Here is a 25,169-nt window from a genome sequence, read left to right on the forward strand (position 1 = left end):
TTTCACACTTTGTGTGATTTTTTTTACGTGCCACTGACTACATGAAGCCCAAGCACCATACTGTACTTGAGGTTTTGTTTGTGTACCGCCCTCTCCTGGAGGCAATGTGACACTACAATTTAATTACACTAACCTTTAGAACGACATTCTTTGCCCCCGAACGGAAATGCACCAGACACATTTCCTACATATTTAACTCTTAAAACGAATCATTTTAAGTCATAATTTTTGTCTTGAAAATATTTTAATGAAACAATGAATAAAAATACAGCACTCACTGTGTGAGTACTTCCGCATCTGTCTAAACCACGCCCGTTTTGGCCGCCAGCCACGTCAATTGTACCTGTCCTAACAAGCCAGGAAGATTTAAAAGTAACCTCGGTGTTGTTGTGCTGAGACGTCCATGCTAAAGTTTTGATTATAAACCGCCCAAACCAACGATAGTGAGTGAGTAACATTTGAGCGAGGATTTCAACGAAAAGTTGGAGCGGGGTACAAGCCGGAAGTGTTTCAGGTAAAGCCAGCTTTTTTCGCCTGTCAAAATATCTCACAGTCGTCTCTCTAAGTAAAATAAATAACGATTTAAAAAAGTTGAGTTTGGTATGATAAGAAGTCATGTTTGTAATATTAAAGAACATTGTAATTATCTTAGAATAACGTTAAGTGGCTTTTGGGGGGGGTGTAGTAGGGGAGTGTTCTCGAAACGAGTGACGAAAGTGCTGGTTAGACGCCGGTTTGATCTTACATCATTTTCACATGCTTTTCTGTTTGGCAGCCCCTGTTAGTTTCATTATATCTAACTTATTGACAGCATCTGAGGGAATTTAAAGTTTCGCTGTTGGTTTGCAACCCATGTTTGCGGCGCTCCATGTGACGTTCGCCCACAGTCTTCTTCATCCTCCTCATCCTCTTCTCGCCTTTCTGGTTCTCCAAGCGCTCATTCAAGTTTCTACCTGCCTCAAACCGAGTTTCACAATAGTTTCGACTCATAAACAGCTGTCTGGTTGTATACCCTACTGTGCCTTTTTTTTTTTTTTTTTTACACCACCTCCAATATTTGATTGTTTTAACTAAAACAATGGTATTGACAGACATTTTGTGCAGTGATGTCCTCCATTTTGTGAGCTGGTCCATCCTTCCCAGGGGTAAAAAGTACTAAAGAGTTATGTTATTTTTTTAATTGGTTGTTTTCGCTTAGCAGCCCCCTCTCCATTTGGATAATTGATTAACCCTCTTGAATGTTTTTTTTTTTTTTTTTTTTTTTTTGTCCAATCAGATTTTAGTCTTTTGTGTTGCCATGTCAATCTAATCTGACTAAGGCCTTCATAATCAGTAGTGCATGCCAATTTAACTCAAACTACATTCGAAATTGGATTCTTTCCTCAACCCAATCAACTCCCCAAAACTGACTGAAAATAAGAAAAAGGTAGACCCCAATACCAATTTCACGAATACGACCGTAAATCAATGGATATTTCTAACATTACAGGACACACATAAAAAATGTTGAAAACCCATGCATGGAGTTGAGCAGGAACTCTGCCATTTAGAGCGAATTCCAGGGCTAGTAATTGGATTCAGCAATCCTCACAAATGAGCCCCAATCAGGAGCAGGTATACTAGACAATGGGCACTGAATATTTGCCAGTCTTTTTTTGTCCTAGGCCATCAAATATGGGCGTGGACTGGCATCAAATTGTGATGTTCATGTTGAGGATTCGCCATGAGGGACACCTACTTGGCTGTTTGGCCAAATGAGCCACAAACATTAAAAAGGATGTTGCAATCGAAACACTTGTAGACCTTACCGTAAGTAGCTCTGTAGCCATCTAGTAACCTGACCACTCATCGCCTCTTACCGATACTCTAGTCAAAAGTCAGGAATAGATGACATCATGCTGAGCACCTCTAGGCTATTAAATGCGTCATGTGTGTCTTGTTTGTAAAGTGCGTTGTTACAGCTCTAGCTGTTATGAAATGCGATATATAAATGCTATTGTATTGCATTCTCGGCTGTGATGCAGTAATGAGGAGGGACTTGAACCGTAGAGGTCATGCAGTCATTCACGTGTTTGTTTTAGTAACAGTAGTCCCTTTTGGATTTGTTTACTCCACTTGAAAATGAAAAATCAAGTGCCAGGGTTGGCCAGCCGTGCCTTTAAGGAAAACCGGAGTCAGAATAGGAGCAATTTCTGCCATGAATCACTTCAAAGCAGGACATAAGAGACGCATGTTGTCAAGTCCACCTTTTATCGAGTCCGCAAAGTCCAAGTCCAGATCAGGTCAACAGTAAACCACTATTTTCCCAACCACAAAATTAGAGAAATTTAATTATGCTCAACACTCTTTTTAGACGACATTGTGTATTTGTGCAATGCCGGCAGTTCCAAATCGTCACTTTGATTTTGCAACTAGACTTTGTCGTGCGTCTGCTCATGACAGACACATAAGCCCAATTTCATGTTGCGAAGTGAAACCGGCACGCGGTTGGGCGGAATTTTCAATTTTCCGGTGAACAACGATGAAATGAAGTAATATCAAGAGGGCCTTCACGTCACCCAAAGAATCTCCCGTCCAAATGTTGTTACTCATTAGCATAGAATAGTAAACATTAGCGTGATCCCGACTTCCTGTGTGCTGTGAAGGCACCCAGGAAGCTTGAGTCTAGCAAACAGCCTTTCAATTATTAACAGTCCAGCGCTCTCATTCCGCCGTCGTAACCATAGCGCCCGGCGCACTCAAACCGGCCTTGTGGGGAAAAAAAAGTCTCAAAGTGGGCCGAGACGCTCGCATACCATTGAGACTTGGAGCAGGCTGATCACCGGGATGGGAGCAACTGAGCTTGGAATATGTTTTCGACTGACCGCAGGACAATTTTTCCTTTTTTTTTTTACCTTGAAACACTGTGTGGTCATCCTGTGGATTTGCTGCCTGTAAGACCACAAGGTTGTCATTCGGGCCCGCTTGGGTGGGCGTCGTCGTCATGAATGCCACCCAGCGGATCAAATTAATGAAGCATTTTGGTTCTGTGCCGCCTGAGCAACCGCCGCCTCTGCTAGTGGTGCCCGTAAGTTAGCGCCGTTGGTACGTTTTTTTGTTGACCCCAGAACCGAATTTGCATGCAGAACAAACTGTGAACAGATGCATCCATTCGACGAACCGCTCATTCTCACCATTGGGTGGGAAATGATTCGTGACCTTGTGTAATTCACAAACTCTGGACGTCCGATCGTTTTGGGAGGGTAAATGGGGAGAACTCGTAGCTTTTCAGCAAATTTAACACCCAATTTGGAGTTCAACCCAAATTTTCTGGAAAAGAATGCCGCAACGTTCAAACAAAACATAGCATAGGATGTCGTTAAGATTTTAATGATACTACTAGGCTTAATAAAAATGTAACGATTCACTCAAACCCGATTCAATTTTCGATTTTTAGTTACCGATTTCGATTTGATTTTTTTTTTTTAGCAAATTGAATGACTCATTTTAAAACCAAAAGCTGTTTTCATTTTAACATCTGCATTTTGCCCTTTTTACAAACACTAACCTTTTTTAACTATACCAAAAAATTTGAACATGAACTAATAATTTTGACTAACTACATTTTTTTTTACGTCTTTAGCAGCGTCTTGTTAGTGCCAAAACGCAACATGAAAATAAATAAATGTACAGTAGATTTGACTGTTACGATTACAAATCCTTATGTGATCAAAATTTCAATTCTTTTATTTTTATTTTTTTTACATAGATGCATATGTTAAACAGTTTAAATAGATTTTCGTTGAATTGTTACATTCCTAACTTCTTAACTATACTGCTTATTGATCCGGTACTGTAAAGGTATTCTTATCGGTACTTTTTTTGTTTCGGAAAAACACCAAAACAAAAAATATTAGCATTAACATTTACTTTTGTTGCGACTACAATGACATTAATGTAAAATAAATAAAAAGAAACAGTAATTTACAGAAAAATATGGTTTGAACAAATCACAATTTTAACGTTAAACATTACGTAATTACGTATTGGTGTAGAAGGTGGGGCTCGGACGCCGAGGGAGTTGCCATCATTACATTTATATCGATAATCGAACCCACGCACCAAAATAACTAAATAAAAACCATAGAGTTACACGGACGGACATTTTGATATAAAACTACGTATCGTAATATAATCGTGCAGTACAAGACTGGCATAGGAAGGAGTCACCGTTGCCTCTCGTGCATGATGCTGCAGTGGGGCGAGATTGCTCGACTGAGTGTGAAAATGCAGCTAAGACGAACATATTCACTCTATTGCTGGTTAGAAATGAGATCACAGAGGTAGAAGGTGGAAAATAATGTTGAGTCATTTCATCTAGACTGTCAACAGGTGGATCTTACCGATACTCCGCTTTTCGATAATTCAGCCTCGGGGCCAGTTTAGTACCGGGGCTCGGTACCTATCCCTGGGGTGCCTCAATGAAGCGCTTTTAAAGGCACCAAGATACCACCAAGATGGTGTCTTGGCAACAACAACAACAACAACAAAAAAAACAATGAGTTGTGGTCGTGTTGTTTTGGAGTCAGAATGACTTAAAAGTCAACCATGTATGTTGTGTTTAGTTTGACCCGGTGGTCATTCCGGGGGTAGTTCAGTGTTTAATGGAGTGTACGAGGGAGTCGCCGCATGAGTGGTCAAAGTGCGAGCGGGGGAGGAGCGCGTCCCAGGTGAGTCCTCCCGCCTCCCGCCCCGACGCCGGCGCCTGGCATATCTTTTGCCCGCCACCGTGAAGGATCAGGTTTCAGGAGCTAGGACGAATGGCCCGTCTGTTGCCTTTGCATGTGGAATATGATCAGCCGCTTGGGCCTTAGTGTTGTTGTTGTTGTTGGGTTGGAGATCCCGGCGGGAAATGGAAGTGAGGTTCAAAGACCAAGGGGTGAGTGCAGTGCAAGCGGCAGCTCGACGTGACCTGTGAAAGGCTCAGAAAAGAAAGCGAAATAGGATTTTGTACTTGCATGATACACTCATTTGAGGTCATGTTTATTGGGGAAGATATGAAGTTAGTAGTTGTTTTTTTGTTTTTTAAATCACACATAAAATCGGTTTTCCAAAATGAGGGCATGGCACATCACTGTGTTATCTTATCTGGGGTTGTTGAACTCACATTTGGACATATGTTGATTGGAGCTGCTTCTTCTTCCTCTTATTATTATTCCTTTTTTTTTTTTTTTACTTTTTTAGTTTTTCCAAATGACAAAAGGTATAAAAAAAAATTTTTTTTTAAAAAGTAACTGGAAACTTGTGAAATAGTATTCATAGTACAATATATTTATTACAACTTCTGGTTGACATCTGGATAATTGATTGAAGGATATCTATTTAAATTTTTTGTGTATTTTATTTACACTTTTATTTAGCTTGTATCTTGTTAATTTATTTGTAATTTGTGTTAAATATTTTGTATTTTAAGTATTTTATTTGTTTTGTTTTCGTGATGTTATTTTCTTATTGGTTTTGGCATTTTTTTTTTATTTTTTTATTTTTTTTATTTTTTGTTTGGATTGTGTTTGACTTGCGTTTTATTGCGTTATTTACGATTGCATTTATTCATTCTTTTATGCGTCATTTAATTATTCTTAAATGCATTTTTTTTTTAAATCATTGTTTTGTAACATTAGCTATTAACTATTTTTTTTGTAGTTATTTCATTTCATTATTCTACCCAAAGTTTTGTCAAGATTAATTTTGTATAAGACACCTCCCAGGATCGGGGCAAAGTTCTTTTCATCCCAAGACAATAAAAGTAGTGCGTTAAGAGAAAAGGAGCAAATCAAACTTGTAAACGAACTGCGAGGCAAGTGTCTCTATGAAAACATAGCGAGGGTGAAAAAAAAATCTGTTTCTATTTGAGCAGCCAGGTCATTTTTATTGCCGTTTAGGTTGATGATTAACGCGCTGACATACAAACCGCCTACTGTTCACTGTGCTCACATCGAGCAGCACAATTGTTCCCGTCTTCTTCACTGCGCAAAGTATTCACATTTCTCCCAACAATTAACAGTCCTTTTTCTTTTTTTTTTCTTATTTTTTTTTTTTTTCATGTCAATGTTGTTTCTTGTACCGCGCCGGTATCCGCGCGCATCAGTTGTCTTCACTTGGACTCGAGAAGCTGGCTGTACTCGTTCCTTCCGGAATGTGTCCTTCACACTCTCCACTCGCGTTGCTTTTTCCAACTGGTGCCACTAGGTGAACAAAAGTATTTCGGAGGGCGGCTCGATACCACTTTTTTCAGACCGATACCTGTACAAGTGCCTGGACGTTAGGGACAATGCGTCTGGATTGGCAGACCAGGGTAGCGCTTCCCCATTTTCAGAAGAGGGGAGGGGGGGGGGGGTTGTTCCAACTGCAGGGGGGTCAAACTCCTCATCCTTCTATTCAGGGGTGCTGAGGAGGAAAGTCCATCGGGAAGTCGAAGTGTGGTTTTCGTCCCGGTTGTGGAACAGCAGTTAAAACCTGAAATGTATCACGGTGTAATGTGATATTGACGTTTTTTTTTTGTTTTTTTTTCTGGTGTGGCAGCAATTCGGTTCGGTAAGAAATATAAATACCTCCAGGCCAGTGGGGGGCGCTCTGCGTGTGATTGGCCGTGTGTCGACAAAGGCGGCACTCAAGCAGAACACAACAAATTGGCAAGCAGCGGCGTGAAGCTAGCACCTTGAACTTTAAGGTCAGATTTTTGCCGTTATTTTCAATTCCCCTGGAACACAAGTCGGGTCTTTTGCGATTGCAGAATTTTTATTTTTATCACCAATTAATTCTGTAAACAACGTTTACATACACGCACTTTACTTTGCACGTATAAACGTTCAAAAAATCTGAGGTGACCTATATGGATATATCGAATCGATATCAAAGCATTTAAAGGTCTCCTTTTACCTTTTTTTTTTTTTTTTTTTTTTTTTCCCCCTCCCAAAATTCTTTTTAATCTCCTTTTATCAGGTTTGCAAGAAAATTTGGGTCAGATGGCCTTTTTCCAAGCTCATTCATCTAAAAAAAAAAAAAAAAAAATGTAATATGTTAATTAGCTTTGCTCCAATTGGGTTCCTCGTCTTCCTAATTTGATATGAAAACGGCTTTCCTTCGATCGGTTAGTTCCCATGTGAGCGTCATCACACATGCACAGGTAACTATTTTAATTTTTGTTCTCTGTGTAGTACATCTAAAATGTAAGTATAAATCTTCTTACCCTATCTAAGTGAAAGAGTAGGTTTTTTTTTTTTTGTTGTTTATCTACCGTATGTGTCGAGTGCTCACTGTGGAGCCTCGGGTGTTTAATGCACGCACGCACGCGCACGCGCACACACATCGCCGCCATACCGGTCCATCCAGATTGGACGGGTGTTCGGGCTGCGTTTGACACATTCTTCCGGCTTTTCTGGAGCTCTTCGTAAGGGCTTATCTATGCAAAATGTCCCATACTAAGTAACCAGTAGTCCTTTCTTAGCATTGCTGTTTTTTTTTTTTTTTTATGATTTGCAGAAACCAGGCATGGAGGAGCTAACGATATGGGAGCAGCATACAATAACACTGAACAAAGTAAGTAGACGTGGCAGCATGGCGGCGTTGAGCGAGAGGGTAGGGCTGGGAATCGCAGGCTAGCAGGCTAATGCTCACCAACCATATCACTAGCAAGTTTTCCTTTTTTTTTTTTTTTTTTTTTTTTTTTTTTTTTTTTTTTTTTTTTTCTTTTTTGTGTGGGATATGGTTAGGTCCATTTTATTTTTGTTTTACAGAGTTATATTTTAGTAAAAAAAAAAAAATTAAAAAAATCTATTTTTAATTGTATTTATGCATTTATTTTTTGGTGTTCATTTGTTTTTAATCAATGTGTTCATTTATTTTTTGGGGTGTTATATATTTTACGGGGACAAGTACATTTTGTGTTTTAAATTCAGATTAGGTTGATTACTTTTTAAATAATTTGTAATTAATTATTCCATCCATTTTTTTTCTGAAAATTCATGATTGTTTTAGATATTCTTAGTTTTCTTTTTAATGAACTCATTCACTGCCAAAGACGAATTTATGTCTTTCCACCGTCCAATCAGGAGTTGTTTTTTTTCAATTTTCAATTCTTTTCAAACCTTAGCGTAAAAGAGGGTCTGAAAATGTCTGGCAGTGAACAAGTTAATCAGTTTTGCGTTCAAATTTAAGGACCATATTTAGATGCCTTTTTCATTTTTTTTAGTTATTTTCATCATTTCTGTTTTTCATTTATTAGTTTTGCACTGCTTGCAATTTTATTGTATTTCAGTTTAGTTTTTTTATGATAGTCATGCTACACGCCATCCAGAAAACGGGCATTGTACTTTTTTATTTTATTTATTTTTTTACCTTTTTTTTTTTTTTTTTTTTTTAAATTTAAATTACTTCATTATTCATGAATTTAGTTTCTCATATTAATCCAGGTCAACGTGCTTTGAACTACCAACGCAACACAAGCATGGCTATTGCGTGCTAATCTATGTATTGGCAACAAAACATGTGCAATATAATATAAACAATACAACAAAAACATTCTTAAGCGTGATCACGCACCAAAGGTGATACACAGCTCCACGTTTGTCAAGCGTGTGAAGCCGTATTTCACTACGTATGTAGCGATGCCGTATCTAGAAAAGAAAACATTTCCACATCGATATTTTGTGCACGATTACCACCTGGCAGTTTGTCTGCACAAACCTCCAGCTGGAATTCCAAGAGTCACACCCTGCGACAGCAGTCGACCGGTCGCTGGTGCATACCGGCGGTGTTTGGAATGTGCTCCCTCTGTCACCCGCGTCCACCTGCATACATGCGTACTACCCCCCCCCCCCTCCCTCCCACATCCTCCCACCTTCATTCCAATCCCTCTGCGTGGCAGGATTCCAAATTGGGCTTTGGATTTGCCCTATCTGGAGGCAAGGACAACGGCGATACAGCGGTGATCGTGTCCGACGTGCTGCCAAATGGACCGGCCATGGGACGCTTGTTGTGAGTGGGCCACCACAAAATGCTTTCCTGGGGAAAAAAAAAAAAAAATCATATTTTTTTAATAATAATATTGCGAAACACGGTTTATCGCAGGGATGTGTTCCTGAGCCACACGCAATGGATGAAAATTGGCAACATAGAGAGACTATTTACTTTTTTTTTTTTTTTTTTTGGTGATAGTTTTACCTCTCAACTTATTAAAGCACACTCAGCGCTTGTTGCTAGCTTCGAGCTGTTTATTTGTCACTTCTGTTGAGGATTACTGGAAAACAGACACTTGTAACAAGGGCATTGAACGTTATGCATTTGAACACGAAATTGTTCAAGGCAACCATATCATTTTGTCAAGACGAAGTTAGCTAGCTTAATGCAAACGTTTTGCTCCCATTTTTCATGATGTGAAGTCAAATAGCCAAGATTGTTTTCTATGAATACAAAAGTCCTACTTTCACAAATCTAAGCCTTTGTAGCACTTCTCTGCTGAGGTAAATCTACTTTGCGAGTGTGACCTTTTTAAATGCTGATTACACAGACAGACATGATTGTTGCACAGGTGTGCCTTAGGCTGGGCATGATAAAAATGTGTTTGACCGTGATGTAGCGCTGGAACACTGTATATATTATTTTGGGCACTCAAGGTCACTTAAAGAATAATATTACATTAAGAAATGCAAAAATGAATTGTTTAATAAGTGTTTTTTGAGTGATTATTTGACTATGATGAGGGTTTGAATTTTTAATGTGGGGGTTACCATCTTTTTTTTTTTTTTTTTTTTAATAGTCTGTCTGATAGTACGTTCTTCACTTTCCAGCAACAAAGACCAGATCGTCATGGTCAACGGGATCTCCATGGAGAACGTCCACTCCAACTTCACCATTCACACCCTCAAGTCGTGTGGCAGGACGGCTAACATTGTGAGTGCGTGAAGGCCACGACGACGACCACATGTCAGTTGGCATGCCGAGCCTGCTGGAATGTGTTTTGCTTTCTCCTTTAATGTGACATTCTGACATCCGCATTGTACCACATCTGGCAAACGTCCTCAAATGTCAGCCAATTAGTGGCCTAAACTACGTATTTTAAAACATGTTAGCCCCCCCACTAGCATCAATTTGTGCTAAATGGTTTGCTTCTCTTTTTGTTTTTAGAATCTCATATAAGTGTCTCAACACCTACTAGGCAATGTCAGCTTTGTGTTAGCATCTAGTGATGCTAGCAATTTGGCTCCTTTTTGGGGTAGCTTCGTGACCAGATTTCCTTTGGTTTCATGTGCTACTTGGGGAGCCCCTTCTCCGATTGGCTGACAAGTTTCAGTTAAAAAAAATATATATATATTTATAAAAATCCACCACTAAAATCGTAAGGGTGAAGCTTCCAACGGGATCTCCAAGTTGTCGCGTCAAAATTACTGTGACATTGCCATCTGTTCAAAATTTCTTGGTGACAAAAAAAACAAACTGTTTGGGCTAAGTAAAAACAGCCTGCGAACATCTTTGCAACCTTTTACAATCCCTGACGAAAATTCAAAATTCACTACGTTCGGAAGCATCCGCTGCTCTGTGAGGTACCAGCTTTAGCATGTATTTCAATATTGATATATTATATTTGCATTTTAATATGGTCCAACCCCCTTTAGCTATGTGTTCACGCTATTAGCATCTTGTATGTTTTTCGCCCCGGTTAGCTATGTTAGCATTCAGATTATTTCACCCCATAAACCAGCGATTAGCATCCTTTGGGTGTCTTAACGGTGTTCTTGCACATTTTAGCCTGTTAGTGTTTTATTTTTGTTGTTTAAGGTCCTTTTTAGCATCTCATAAAAAGAATTTAACAGATATAAGCCAATGTTATTTGGAGGGCAGCCACCATCAAATATTTTTAGAATTGATTACTTTATCATTATGCCAAATGCTATTCATCAAATAATCACATTAAAAAACATTTTTAAAAATCCCCCTGTGTTTATTTATTTTTTATTTTTTATTTTTAGCCCTCCAAAACTGTGTTCCTCACTATGTTCTCCCGCCAGACGGTGAAACGGCCTCGCAAGATCCAGATCCCTGCGACAACCAGGCCGGCTCGGGCCGCCTCCCACTCCAACTTGTTGGACCAAGACCCCCCGAGGAGAATGCGACGCTACTCGGACGCCAGCGACAACAGAGATGCCAGCCGCTACCACGCGCGGGCGCGCAGCTCCTCGCCTGACCGCAACCACGCGCGGGTGCGCAGCTCCTCGCCTGACCGCAACCACACGCGGGCCCGCAGCCCCTCGCCAGACCGCAACGGCTACGGAGGCACGCTGCCCTTGATGTCGTCGGGGTACAAGAGGCTGCCGCACCACGACCTGGATGACAAGCCCCTGAGAACAACTCTGGTTAAAAAGAAAATCTCCGACGGTAGGTTAAAAAATTAAAACTTTTTATAAGCATAAAGCTGGGTTGTATTGTGTAAATGATTGTAAATAATATTTGCTATCAGAATGGCAAAAGGCTAAAAAAAATAAAAAAAATGCACAATGTTAGCGTCTAAAAAAATTTGATATTACTGTTATTTTTGGGTAGTGTTGGGGAAAGTAAAAAAAAAAAAAATCAGACTTTATTTTTTAATCACATTTTTGGGGGGCTAATTCCAATTAAAAAAATTTAAAAAGTTTTTAGAATGAGTCTTAATCTTATGACAATTGTCTTTAAATGGAAAAAAAAAGGTTGTACTGTAATGAAAATGAAGTGTGTTTTTTATTTTCTTTAAATGGAAAAATCATGAAGTTACAACAGTAAAGCTGTGATTTTTTTTTTTCTTTTTATTGCAGTTAGGAGACAAAAAAAGTTGGAATTTATTTTTTCCAAATTTTTACAAATAAGTTACAAGACTATGTATTTTTTTAAGAGATAAAAAAAACATTTTAAAATGTTTTTGTTTTGTTTTTTGAAGTGTTATTACAGGAACAAGTTGTTTATCATAAAAGAATGTTGGGAATAGGCTGATTTTGTTAAAAAAAAAAAAATCCCACATTTGCAAGAATAAAGTTGGTTAGGATTTGTTTTTTGCGCTGTAGTTTTCTGTTATGTTGACCGTTAAGAATTTTGTCAGTTTGATATAAAATTGATTTAGATTAATTGAAATAATTGATCTTGATGTCATTTAGATGGAGTGCACCACTTGCCTTCCAACCAGCAGGTGCGCTGTTGCTTCACTTTGTAGTTTGTTGTTAGAGTAAGAACACATAAAGATTGGACAACGTTTTTAATCATTAAGAATCAAATCATGAAGAGAATAAAGTTGGATTTAGTTTTTGAAAAAAGACGAGAATAATCAGAATTTAGATTAGCGGGAAAAGTTAAAGAAAAAAAGTGGTTGTTATTGCAGGGAAGTTTTTTTTTTTTTTTTTTTTTTTTTTGGGGGGGGGGGGGCGGGGGGGGATGGGGGTGATAAAACTAGACTTGCTATATAACACAGCGGTCCTCCTGATGCAGAGTACGGCTTGAAACTGGGCAGTCAGATCTTCATCAAGCACATGACTGAAACTGGGCTGGCAGCAAAGGAAGGCACCCTGCAGGAAGGCGACCTGATCCTGAAGGCAAGTCTCACGAGATCTGCACATTGCTATTGCGAAACCTCGGTCCCGTTTGACACGCGTCGCTCCCCCCCCCCCCCCCCCCTAACCCAGATCAACGGCATGACCACAGAGAACCTCTCTCTGCTGGAGACCAAGCACCTGGTGGAGAAGAGCCGCGGCAAGCTGACCATGACGGTGCTGCGCGACCAGCGCAAATTCCTGGTCAGCATCCCCGAGATGGAGGACAGCGCCCCCAACAGCGAGGACGAGCGGCGGCGCCGGCGAAACAGCAGCTCCGAGATGGAGGGTGAGACGAGAAGACGAAGCGCAATAATGGACCACATCTTTACATTTTTTTTTTTTTGTTTTTTTTTTTTTGAATAGACATTTCCGACTTGGATGATCACTCACCTTCTCGCAGAACATCTCGTCACCCTACCAGAGAGAAACGGACGCACAGGTGGGTGCACATTAGAAGTGGATTATTACCTGCTGGCAGATGCGCCAGGATGTTACGGTCAATAAAAAGTTGCAATGTGTATGTGAAATAGGTCGTTTTTAATAATGAAATAATTCATTCTCATGCTTTGATTGTTAGATTTGAATTGGAATTAGCTGACCGATTATACAATTAATTCTAGTTTTCAATTGTGTCAATAGGTAATTGACCAATTATTTAACACAATAGATGAGCCGTGTAAAATGATAGTCGCACATGTAAATGTTTATTTTGCTTTTTTTCTTTGCAAACAGTAAATAAATTAACCAATTATGGGATTAAATTAAAATGTTAAATTTATGTAAAATTGTTGATTTTTTTTTATTTTTTTTATTCACAGTGAATTAACCCAATATATATTTACTTTAATAGAACCTATTAAATGCACAGTATATGTACGTTTGTTTATTACTCTTTTTATTAATAAATACAATTTAAAAATATAGCTATATAAAAAAATAGCTGTTTATTTTACTTTTTTGTTCTTATTTACAGCCAGTATATTAACCAAGTACATTTTTTTTTCTAAAAAAAAATAAATCAATCTGAAACATGAAATATGTTAAGTGTATATGTAAAATAGTTTTTTTTTTCTTATTTAAAGTGAATTAACCAAATGTATATTTACTTTAATATAACCTATTAAATGCACAACATATGTAAATGTGTTTATTATTCTTTTTGTTAATAAATAGCATTTCAAAATATAGCTGTATAAAAATAATAGCTGTTTATTTTACTTTTTTACTTTTTATTTATAGTCAGTATATTAACCTGAGTTTTTTCTAAAAAAAAAAAAAAAAAAAAAAAAAAAAAATCTAAAACATGAATGTCTATGTAGTGTACATACTATTTTACCGATATAATTTTCTATTGTTTACTGGAACTGGATGTTACATTTTGTAGTCAGATTGTGTACGCGGATGACGCGTCACGTCATTTGATCTGTGTGATTAATCCCCCCCCCCCCCCCCCCCCCCCCCGTCTCGTCTTGACACCAGGAGCAGAGCAGAACTTCCTCCTTCGGTGCTCAAGTCCAGGGATTCCTCCCCCGTGCGCTCCACTTTGACTCGACCTCCCGCAAGAGGCTACGCATCTCGCAGAGGTCGGTCCCGCCGAGACCGTCCGTCGTGTGCGGCTTTTGGCCGATGTGACCGTAACGTTGTCGATCCGATCTCCTTTTTTCACAGCCGCGTCTGACTCCGAGTCGGACCGCAGCGCCTCGCCGCCTCCCACCCGAACGGACAGTCTGAGCCACTCCAGTAAATACAAGTCAGTTGAACCGAATGCACAGTTATGATTCAATGAATACAAAAAAAAAAAAAAACATTTTAAAATGAGTGAAGGATTTAAGAATGCGTATTTTGCATACTTTGAATATATATATATTTTTTGTTTATCCTTCAAGTGTTTCACTTTGTCTTTGGCTTTTTTTTTGTGAAAAATATGATGACAACCTGAAAGAACAGGAAATGGAACTTGCTGGGCTTTGGCTGTGCAGTACAATTTGTTGCATTTTTTTTTTTTCTGCAGTACGTTTTTTTTTTTTTTTTTTTTTTTTTTTTTTTTAGTTGGTTTGACTACTTACAAAGGAAAATGCAATGTGTATACATACAGTGGACCACCATGTGTGAGCGGTTTATCATTCACCTACTTGAATCGCTGACTATTATTATTTTCGGGGGGAGAACCTATTCTCAGTCATTTGCATAAAAACTGGCAATTTTCTGTAATACATTTTTACATTTTTTATTTCATTGAACCATCTCTTTTAAAAAGATTTAAAAAGGCAACAAACGCTTACTTTCAGTTGTAACTACGCCCCCCCCCCAAAAAACAAAATCTAGTTGTGACTCAGCTTAAGTTTATTGTTATTATGCTGAAATGTTCCATATTTGTTTTGAAATGCAGAAGCCTGTCTGGTTTGTCCACGCTGCCCAACCCAAGGTCTTCCCCCGCCGCCCCCAACTGGTCGTCATCCAGGCCCGCCTCATCGTCCTCCAGGCCACGCAGGCCCGTGTCGGACTCGGACTCCGACCGCAGCGCCTCGTCCAATAGAGGGACGGACGGCAGATATAAGTAAGCTTTTGACCGATGCTCAGTGAGAACGCGAATCACAAAGTCAGCCATTTTGGTTCTGATTGTTTGTCTCGTCACTTGTCAGCCCCAGAGTTCTTCCTGTTGATCATTCCCACTCTGGTCTGAGCTCTTCCCCCATCCTGGTGCGCCAGGAGCCCCCAAGGAGGGTCAACTCTCCCCTCAGAGTCCCTGCCCCGGGTCAGTAAAAAAAAAAAAAATGCAATTCATTTTAGTTATAGCTGCTGTTGGGACACTCAAGGTTATGACAATAAAAAATATAAATCATATTTTACAAATCAACTGTGGAATCCCATTTTACGGAGTTCTATTACAGTAGTTGACCCTGATAGTTATTAATACTGAAGCACATCCATGTTGCACTCTGACCTCACGCTGCACGATTGTAGTTGCATATGTTTTTGATATTGTTTTAGTATTGTTTTAGAAATAACAATGTGTAGCAAGAATATTCGAATGAATATAATCAAGACACATTCATACATGAATCCATTTTTACTAGGGATGTAACGATTCACTGAAGATTCGATTTTCAGTTCCCAATTTTCGATTCAATTCGATTTTTAAAAAATCACGACAGTGCTTGTCTCTGTGGCGCTGCAGCTATCCACAAACGCAATACGCAATGATGTTTGGTGCAAGTGCATCATTTGATCTACACATTCAAAATGTGCTATGCATCTGGAATGGAAAAAAATAAAAGACATCATTTTTTAGGACTTTCAATTGGTATATTCTGTTGATTTAGGGATGTTGTCTTTTGTTAGGTGTTGCTGTATAGGGCTTGTGAGTGCGGGGATGCCCAAGTTCGATTCGTCTCGATTCAAATCGATTATCGATTTTTAATCGACTTTCGATTAATCGTTACATCCCTAATTCTTACTAGTAAAATGGAATGTAAATATCCACTGTACTTATTTACTTTTTTTTTTTTTTTTTTTAAGTATTACTGCAGAAATCATAGTAGTTAATAAAAAAAAATAATAATAAACCTTTGTTTTAATGTGTAACAAATGAATCGGCTCAATTTTGGCAAGGCATAATCACCAGCTCTGCAAAACGGCATTACCGCGTTGTCACGGTGATGCCCGCTGACCGAATTGTCCTCCATCCCTTCTCAGACTCGGAGTCGGAGTCAGAAGGCAGCTCGGCGCCTCCTCGGAGGCAGAGCACGGCCTACAGTCAGGACTCGTACAGCAGCAGCAGATACAGGTACACATGAAGGCGCCGCCCCCTCCTCACCCTGCTGGGACACTGAGGAAATAAGGCTTTTATTTTGATGGCTATACTTTTACATTTACCCCATTTTTTTTTTTTTTTTATTCTGGAATTTTACACCGAAGTTACATCATGTGCCTTGTGATTGTTTTTATTTTTCCCGTGCGCGCGTGATCACTTTGTAGCGTTTTTGATTGTTGTTGTGTTTTTGGGCTGTACCATTGTGTTAAGCGCTGAAATAAAAAGTGACTCTCACTGAATCGTGTCCCTCTCCGTGATGTGGCTACGTGCTGATTAAACAGAGGACGCTACCATAAATATATTGACTCAATACATACTTTTAAATTGATCAATAGTCATCACAAAGCAGTCAAAGAGAGGAGTCCCCTCAGACGCAAAGGTGAATATTCCCTCATCCATAATCATCACTTTAACCACAAGGCCACTCCCCTCCGTCCTTCCAAATGTAACCGAGACTTGTCTTCCTCCTCCCTCACTCCCGCCTCCCTCTTGTCTCTTGCAGAGCCTTGCCGGGGGTCTCCGCGCAGACGGAAACGGGGCGGCACAGCGCCTCCGGAATCCCGGTCGGCGGCGCGCCACACCGAGGTGAGCGCGGACACGCTCGAGAGGTTTTTCTGATCCCGACTGCGCGCATGGCTGCTAATTTAAAAGGCAAAAATGGAGCCACACGTTTGAGAATATTATGATCAATTTCAATGAAGTTTCATTCAGAAATGTATATATTGATCTGTCAAATTTGGACAAACCTTCTTTATCTGTTTATAAAATCAGTAGCTGGAGCAGGCATCCAGAGCTAATCCAGATTGCGTCTTTATATTTTACATTTGTCATTGAAATCCTATTTAAAGTGGAAGTCAATGCAAACATTTTTTTTCTTTACAAGAATATGTTCTATGCAAGCCCACTAGTTGAAACAGGGCATTCTGATAAATATTGCGTTTGTGGATTAAGTGTTAATCCACTCGTTATTTAGCCACCTCCGGGGGCGGGCCATTTTGTCTTCTGTCAACTGAAAATGACATCACAACTGCTCACGACGACCAATCGCGGCTGACCTGTTTTCTCAATCTGAGCCGTGATGGTGAGCAGTTGTGATGTCATTTTCAGTCGACAGAAGCGACAAAATGGCCGCCCCCAGAGATGGCTAAAAACCAGTGCATTTGCTACTGTGAATCCTTACAGCACCGTCCGAGTCGGATTCAGAGGACAGTTATGCGTCTGTCCCCTCGCAGGCACTCGACGGACAGCGACAAGTCGAACAGAGCCGGAAACCGATACAGGTGGGAGTTTTCACCCAAATTCCCCCAATTACTGCAGGATACTTGTTAAGCAGTCTTTAGCTTTGTGCTTTCAAAAGGAATAAGCATGACTCTTGCACTTCTGTATTGTAAACGGAGCCCAAGAGATGTCTTGGATTAAAATCTCAAACTGTGTCAAATAAAATGCTGCTTAAACGATATCATTCCTCGCCCCCCCCCCCCCCCTGCAGAATCCTTCCTGAGATCAAGCCCTCTTCGGTCGATGTGAATCCGGAGCCGCCTCGCCGAACGTCATTACCTGCCCAACCGCCTCCTGATGGTCAGTCGAATCCTGAGTGTGCGTCAAGAGTGAGAGTGTGTATGTGTGTGAAAACAGGATCTTTGTGGTCTCTTCGCACCGTTCAGTTTCCTCCGAGTCGGACGACCTGTCACACCTGCGGGAGGTCGGGCAGCTCGGACCGCGAGGGTAGCCGACGCAGGTACGACTTTTCCAGCTAGAAAGTGGGAAAACTGGGGATGTGGGCGATGAATCGAAAATCGATTTAAATCGATTCACCTCGATTCATCGAAAATGGAGTTGATGATTAAATTCATTTAGAAAATGACGTTTTTTCAATCCAGATGTGTAGCACATTTTGAATGTGTAGATCAAATGATGCTTTTGCGCCAAACATCATTGCGTTTGTGGATGGCTGCAGAAATCACGCTAGCGCACAGAGACAAGCATGGTCGTCATTTTTTTAAAAATCCAATTGAAATCGAAAATCGGGAACTGAGAATTGAAAATGGAATCAAATCGGGGCTCGGGTGAATCGTTACATCCCTATGGGAAAACTCAACATTTTGAGTTCCACCGTTTGAATCGCATGTCTTACTTACAGTCACCGGACGCCCGACGTGGCTCACAACAGCGGCACGATGAGGTCTGGGATCTCCGTGAGGAGCAATCCACCCGTCAGCCGTAAGAGCCGCAATTCAGTGGCGTTCATTGTTTTGGGCGGTTCAAGAAGAAATGAATCGCCCCTTTTAACGCGCTTTCATTATCGGCGGCAGCGGCCGCTGCTCCCGCCAAGGCTGCGGAAGAGCCCATCTACTCGTTACCGCCCAGACTCGTACCCGACGTCCCACCCAGGGTGAGTGAGTCCCTCTCGGGTCTCGGCCTCATGAACGGCGTGAAAGCGCGGCACGGCGTGTTTTTCCCCGTCCTCCAGGTACAGCTCGGACTTGCAGGCGGTGTCGTTCGTCAAGGAAGGCAGCGTGGGCCTCAGGCTGGTGGGCGGCAACGACGTGGGCATCTTTGTGGGAGGGGTGCAGCCCAACAGCCCCGCCTATGAGCGGGGGATGAAAGAGGGCGACCAGATTTTGAAGGTGAGGGGGGGGGGGGGGGGGGGGGGCTTTGCTTTGCCCTGCACATGGAGGCACAATCAACTTTGGATTTGATTTGATTTCATTTTCATTCAAGTATTATTTCAGTAAAAATGTGGAGTTGTAATTTTTCAGCTTTGACCAAATGTTCTAACTTGGTTATGAAATATTTGAATTATATAGTGTATTGATTATATTATATTGTGTTTTAATTTCAAATGTTTTTTTTTTTTTTAAAATAAAAAATGGACAATCATAAATGACAGTTTTCACCATTTTTACAACATATAAAAAATGTATGGAATATTTTTTTAATCCGTATTTATTGCATTGTTTCTTGTGTATTTTCAACTAGTATTGACTTAAAAATTAGCACAACGTTTTTTTGTGCATTTTTGAAATAATATTACATACTATTACAGCAGTTTTTTTTTCTCTCTCTCTCTTCGTTCCAGGTCAATAACACCGACTTTGGCCATTTCACTCGAGAGGAGGCAGCAAATTTCCTGCTTAACATCAAGAGAGGAGAGAAGGTGGCGATCCGAACTCAGAACAAGATGGACAGTAAGTGCGCTCACAACCGCAGCAAGCTGCAGTCAACGTCCTCGTCCCATTGCCTTCAAGGTCGATGTTTTTTTGTTTTTTTTTTCTTTCCCCCTTTTTAGTCCTACCAAGAAGATCATCAAGTCCAACCTGGGGGACAACTTCTACATCCGTACGCATTATGACCACGAGACCGATCACCCCATCGGGCTGAATTTACCCGAGGAGAAGTGTTCCGGGGGGGTGGGACACCATGCACCGCGGGAAGCTCGGAAACTGGCTGGCCATCCGCATGGGCAACGACCTGCACGAGCTCGATAAAGGCACCATCCCCAACCAGACCAGGTCAGCAGCAGAAACCAAAGTCAAATCGAGTTTTAAAGCGGAAGTCAACCCAAACATATATTTTTTTTCCAAGAATATGTTCCCAGCAGGCCCGCTAGTTGAAACACGGCATTTGTGGAATATAAGTTAAGCAGGAAAATGCACTCGTTTTTAGCCATCCCCGGGGGCGCCATTTTGTCTTCTGTCGAGTGAAAATGACATCACAACTGCTCGCGGCGACCAATCGCGGCTGACCAGTTTTCTGAATCTGAGCCGCGATTGGTCGTTGTGAGCAGTTGTGATGTCATTTTCAGTCGGCAGAAGTGACAAAATGGCCGCCGCCAAAACGTGTGGATTAACATTTATTCCACAAACGCAATATTTATCAGAATGCCCCGTTTCAACTAGTGGGCTTGCATAGAACATATTCTTGAAAAAAAAAAAATGTTCACGTTGACTTCCACTTGAAGAAAACAAAAGCAAACGTACAAAAGTAAAACTGATTTTACACGAGAAAAACGCAATTTTATAAAAGTGGCAGACACATTGACAAAAGCAAAATACAGTTTTACGAAAGTACAAATACATTTTGAGAATTGAAATGTTAGTAAAATGCAATAGAAAACAAATGTGAAGAAAATAGAAACTGTAGCGTAAGACAATTTTACAAAAGTGAAAGTTAAATCATGAAGTCAAAACAAATCCACACACGTAAATATTTGACGTCGGCGCCGTCGCCCTGCCGCAGGGCGGAGGTTCTGGCCAGCCAGGAGCAGGCGCAGAGGACGGGCGGCGAGAGGCCGGTGTCGGGGCCCAGGGCTGAGTTCTGGAAACTGCGGGGCCTCAGGGGGAACAAAAAGAACGAGAAGAGCGCACGCCGTTCGCGGGACGACCTCCTGCAGCTCACCATTCAGGGCAAATTCCCGGCGTACGAGAGGGTCCTGCTCAGAGAAGCAAATTTCAAGCGGCCCATCGTCATTCTGGGTCCTCTTAATGATATCGCTATGGAGAAGCTGGCCAGAGAGATGCCTGATCAATATGAAGTGGCTGGTTGGTGTCTCCTTTTGTTTTTAATACTTTGACACATTTTTGGATGTGAATGTGATTGTTTTTTGTTTTCTGTTTTTTTTTTTGTTTTTTTCTCCCGCCTCTCTCTTTCCATCAGAGATGGTTCCTCGCAGTGGGGGCGCTGACAGCAGCTCAACGGTCATCAAACTGGACACCGTGAGGAAGATAGCTGAAAAAGTGAGTTCAACGTTTACATGCAAATGAAACTTCTCGACTCATTTTAAAACCTCTCCCTGACGCCGAGGTTCTACCAGATGGCGGGAAATCATTATTTTGGTCGAAATAAAGCCCCTCAACTCATTTCAACATAGTTCCCCCACACCAAAACGCCACCGGATGGCTGCGAATCATCATTTGTCTGAAACTCAACTCATTTTAAAAACACTCCTTGACACCGACATACCAGCAAAGCACTATTTTAGTCTAAATAGAGCTCCTCAACTCACTTCTACATTGCTCTTTGACACCCAGATGTCACAAGATGGCAGTAAAAAAAACCTCAACTCTTTGATGGTAAAAAAAACAACAACCTCATTTTGATGGCTGCTTAACACCGATGTGCCACCAGATGGCAGCAAAGTAATGCTTCTATTCCTTTGACTGGGATTAGACTCTTTTGGGCAAAGGAGTCGCAAGACTGTTCGGAAAAGTCGCAAAATACAGCAGGCGAATTCCTAAGTTATCAACACTGAGCGCACTTGAGTAAACTACCTCCTCCGCAGACAATCTGTTCGTGTAAGCAGTGCAAGTCGGTGTGTGGCGCATGTCAAGCAAAGCCCCCACGGGTGGCTCACTCGCGATTACTGTTGCGTTGCCAGGACAAGCACCCCCTGCTGGACATCACGCCCACGGCTGTGGAGAGGCTCAACTACATCCAGTACCACCCCATGGTGATCTTCTTGGACCCGCACAGCCGCAAGGACGTCAAGGCCATGAGGCAGCGCTACAGCCCCGACTCCAACAAGAGCTCCAGGCGCCTCTACTCGCAGGCGCTCAAGCTCAGGAAAGACTGCAGTCATCTTTTCTCAGGTACATCAATAACGTGTGTTGACGGCAGATATTAAGATGACTAAGGACGACAGTTCTTGAAGGATTTTCCTTTCTCTTTATGTCGTTAGCCATTTCGTCTAACTTAAGGAAAAAAAAAAAAAAACGATAGCCACAAAACCCTTTTGACATCTAAAGTAAGGACAACACTTCATATATCGGTTTTTTTTTTTTACCAGCACGTATGCAAAAAAAAAATTATAGGAAATAGCATTTATGTAATCAGTTAACTGCTCCGCGGAACATTACATTTTAATTCTTCATGTAACAAACATTCTGAACTCTGGAACATAAAAGACGCTTGGTTGAAACGTGCTTAAAAATAAAATAGTGAATGTCTATTTGAGTCCACCTCGTATTCAGGAAATGTAAATTGAATTTAAATGATCCCTCTTTAAATAGTAAGTCAACCCCCAAATTTTCTTGACAATGTGTCCTATGTGCCTCCACTATTCTGAACGCAGCATTCTGATTGGTATCGTGTTTGTGGAATATGAGTTAGGTCGTAAAATCCACCAATTTTTGTCCATCGCAGGCGGCCATTTTGCCACTTGCTGTCGACTGAAAGTGACATCACAGTCGCTCAGATAACGACCAATCACAGCTCGCCGGTTTTGTGAAGCTGAGCCATGATTGGTCGTTAGCTCAAGCCTTTTTTGGGTTGAATGAATTTTATCAATTAAAATGCTCAGCCTCCAAAACATTTAACCTACAAATGCTCACAATGTATAATGATGCGTTTGTTTTGATCGTTGCATCATGTTGTCATAAATTGGACCTCAGAAGAACGATTATCTCCATTTGTTCTTTGCTCCCTCCAGCGCGCGTCGACCTGCAGCCCGGCTCCAATATTTGGTACCAGGCTCTAAAGGACAAAATTCGCCACCAACAATCAAAACCGGTCTGGGTTTCCGAAGTCACGGTAAGCCACACAAACAGCATTATTGTGGTCATAAAGTTAAAATGGCGCCTTGTTGCGTTAAATGATCATTTGGCCCAATCTCAGTCGCAATTTGTGTGCGCATCTTTATTTAGTTGGAGAGCGGCGGAGAACAGGACCTGGACGCACTGGATCAAACTCAGTCGGACTACCTGAGCGCCGCCAGCGACCTGGAGGACACGGACGGCGAGGCCTTCACGGACGGCGAGGCCTACACGGACAACGAGGACCTGGAGGAGGCCTACCCGGGCCAGGAGGCGGCCAGGAGCTCCAGGGTGTCCGGGGCCGCCCTGGCTCGCTCGTCGGAACCCGCCTGGGGCAGCCCCGACGACGAGCTGGACCCCGAGCCTTACGCCGAGGTGTACTCGCCGCGCAGAGAAATCCCGCCTTTGATGCACGTGCCGGAACCCGCCACACTGCGCCGCCAGAGCCGCAGCCCGCCCCTGCGTCACCCGGACGACGGTCCCTCGCGCCGCAGCTTTTCAGACTCTGACTTCAACCACCTCGACGCGGTTGCGCCCACCACGCCGTCGGACGGACCGCCGGATTTTATCGCACCGGACCCGTCCGCCCGGTACTCCGTCAGCGAGCCGTCGTACGCCGACGAGGAGCCGGAGAGCCCGCAGCAAGCCAGCCTGGCTGCTATTGAGAAAAAATTAGAGCAGGTAATTACATTGCTAATTCCCCCAAAAAAATCAGTGCGCAACAAATCAAGTCACATTTCGGCACTGGAATTATTTTGGAATCACGACTTGACACAACGATTAAAAACATTTTCTCTGCTCGAGGCTAAAGCTAACTTTTTTGTTGTCGTTCAGGCCCGACATGCCGAGCCGCAGACGCAAGCGGAGGAGAAGAAGGCCCTTCAGTTCATCGTGTGAGTCTCATATGGGTCACCATAAGGGGGTGGGGGGGGGGGGGTTTGACCCGCAGATGTTTGACAGCCGCCTCGTCCGCTTGTTCACAGCGTGGCACATCACCAAGCGGTGCAGGTCAGACGCACGCAGATCCGAGGGGGCAGCAACAGCTCCGAAGAGGACGAGGACGAGGACATCGAATGGGGTCCGGCGACAGAACTGTAGACGAGCCACGTGTGCAACATGCGAGTCTTAACGGACAAACAAGGACACTCCAAGAGACTTTTTTAATTTTTTTTTATTGTTGTTGTAACCCCCATCTGAAACTGATACAAATTCACTTTAAAAGTACTGTGTAAGACAATTCAAGTTGAAAATTAGTCTTATGTAAAGCCTGCATTCAAGCAAACATTTTTTTTTCTACTTGTGGACCAGGATCTTAGCGCATATAAAAACCTCAGAACTGTTTAAAAAAAAATAATAATAATAATCGTAAATGTTCTCAACATATAATAAACATCAAACTATTGTTGTGGCCAGGAAGGATATAAACTCATTAGCAGAAGACTGAACTTCACAGTAACACACTGTATTTGCTAAGACATTTTAACTGGGAGGGATTTTGTTTTTCTACATTTGATTGTTCTATTTTTATCACACTTTTTAAAAATTTTTAAATAAATGTTTTAAAAATGTTTACTGAGTAACTGAGCTGGATCCCATTTAAATGACAAACAACCACATATGGTCATTTTAATGCAGGTGTGCCCCCCTGCCCCCGAGTGACCCCTTACAGGGAATACATTTTTTCCCCAACAAGAACCCCTCATAAATGTTATCGTCATATCGTATTATTAAACATCACATATCTGTAACCCTAAATGGAAGCTGTAAATATAATACGTACTTGTATATAATTGGTCAACTTGTCTATATGTATATATATAGATATAGATAGATAGATAGATAGATAGATAGACAGGTATTAGAAAAAAAAGTGAGTCCTTTTTTTTTAAGTAAAACTGATTTACAAGAACGAAGAATAGTTTTGTCAGGATAAGAAGTTGTAATGTTATGTATTTTTTTATGTATTTTTTTTTCAAGATAAAGGCCTAATATTATGACATTAAAGTTGAAATGAACAGAATTTTATGTGTTTTATTATGGAGGTATGCATATTTTAAAAGAATAATACGACAAATTATTTCAATTAGCCTCAAACTACGGCTTGTGCGTCTGAGAGCCTGACAAGAAGGTAAAAAAAACGGTGAAAAATTAAAAATTAATATTAACAATATCGCATTTTAAAAAGTATATTCGTAAAAAACGTTTTGAAACTACTAAAAAATAAAAATGCGC

General features: G+C 41.2%; 1 protein-coding gene across 1 annotated transcript; it reads left to right on the plus strand.

Annotated features, from left to right (window-relative positions):
• Window positions 1-2,708: 2,708 nt before the first annotated feature.
• Window positions 2,709-24,505, plus strand: tjp3 (tight junction protein 3). Its single transcript, XM_086047128.1, is given in 33 exon segments — window positions 2,709-3,067; window positions 7,522-7,578; window positions 8,906-9,015; window positions 9,828-9,930; window positions 11,046-11,412; window positions 12,490-12,593; window positions 12,684-12,879; window positions 12,957-13,032; window positions 14,073-14,176; window positions 14,262-14,343; window positions 14,983-15,150; window positions 15,236-15,348; window positions 16,290-16,380; window positions 16,910-16,992; window positions 17,590-17,630; window positions 17,632-17,687; window positions 17,897-17,985; window positions 18,072-18,106; window positions 18,108-18,145; window positions 18,548-18,627; window positions 18,720-18,769; window positions 18,771-18,799; window positions 18,878-19,034; window positions 19,487-19,599; window positions 19,697-19,790; window positions 19,792-19,919; window positions 20,647-20,948; window positions 21,064-21,143; window positions 21,785-21,995; window positions 22,835-22,935; window positions 23,049-23,618; window positions 23,772-23,830; window positions 23,921-24,505. Coding segments are annotated over 33 exon segments (4,086 nt in total). The 5' UTR covers window positions 2,709-2,983; the 3' UTR covers window positions 24,036-24,505.
• The last annotated feature ends 664 nt before the right edge of the window (window positions 24,506-25,169 follow it).

Source organism: Filicampus tigris, chromosome 12 (assembly GCF_054856515.1).
Source record: "Filicampus tigris isolate MCC_2025a chromosome 12, RoL_Ftig_1.0, whole genome shotgun sequence".
Lineage (NCBI taxonomy): Eukaryota > Metazoa > Chordata > Actinopteri > Syngnathiformes > Syngnathidae > Filicampus > Filicampus tigris.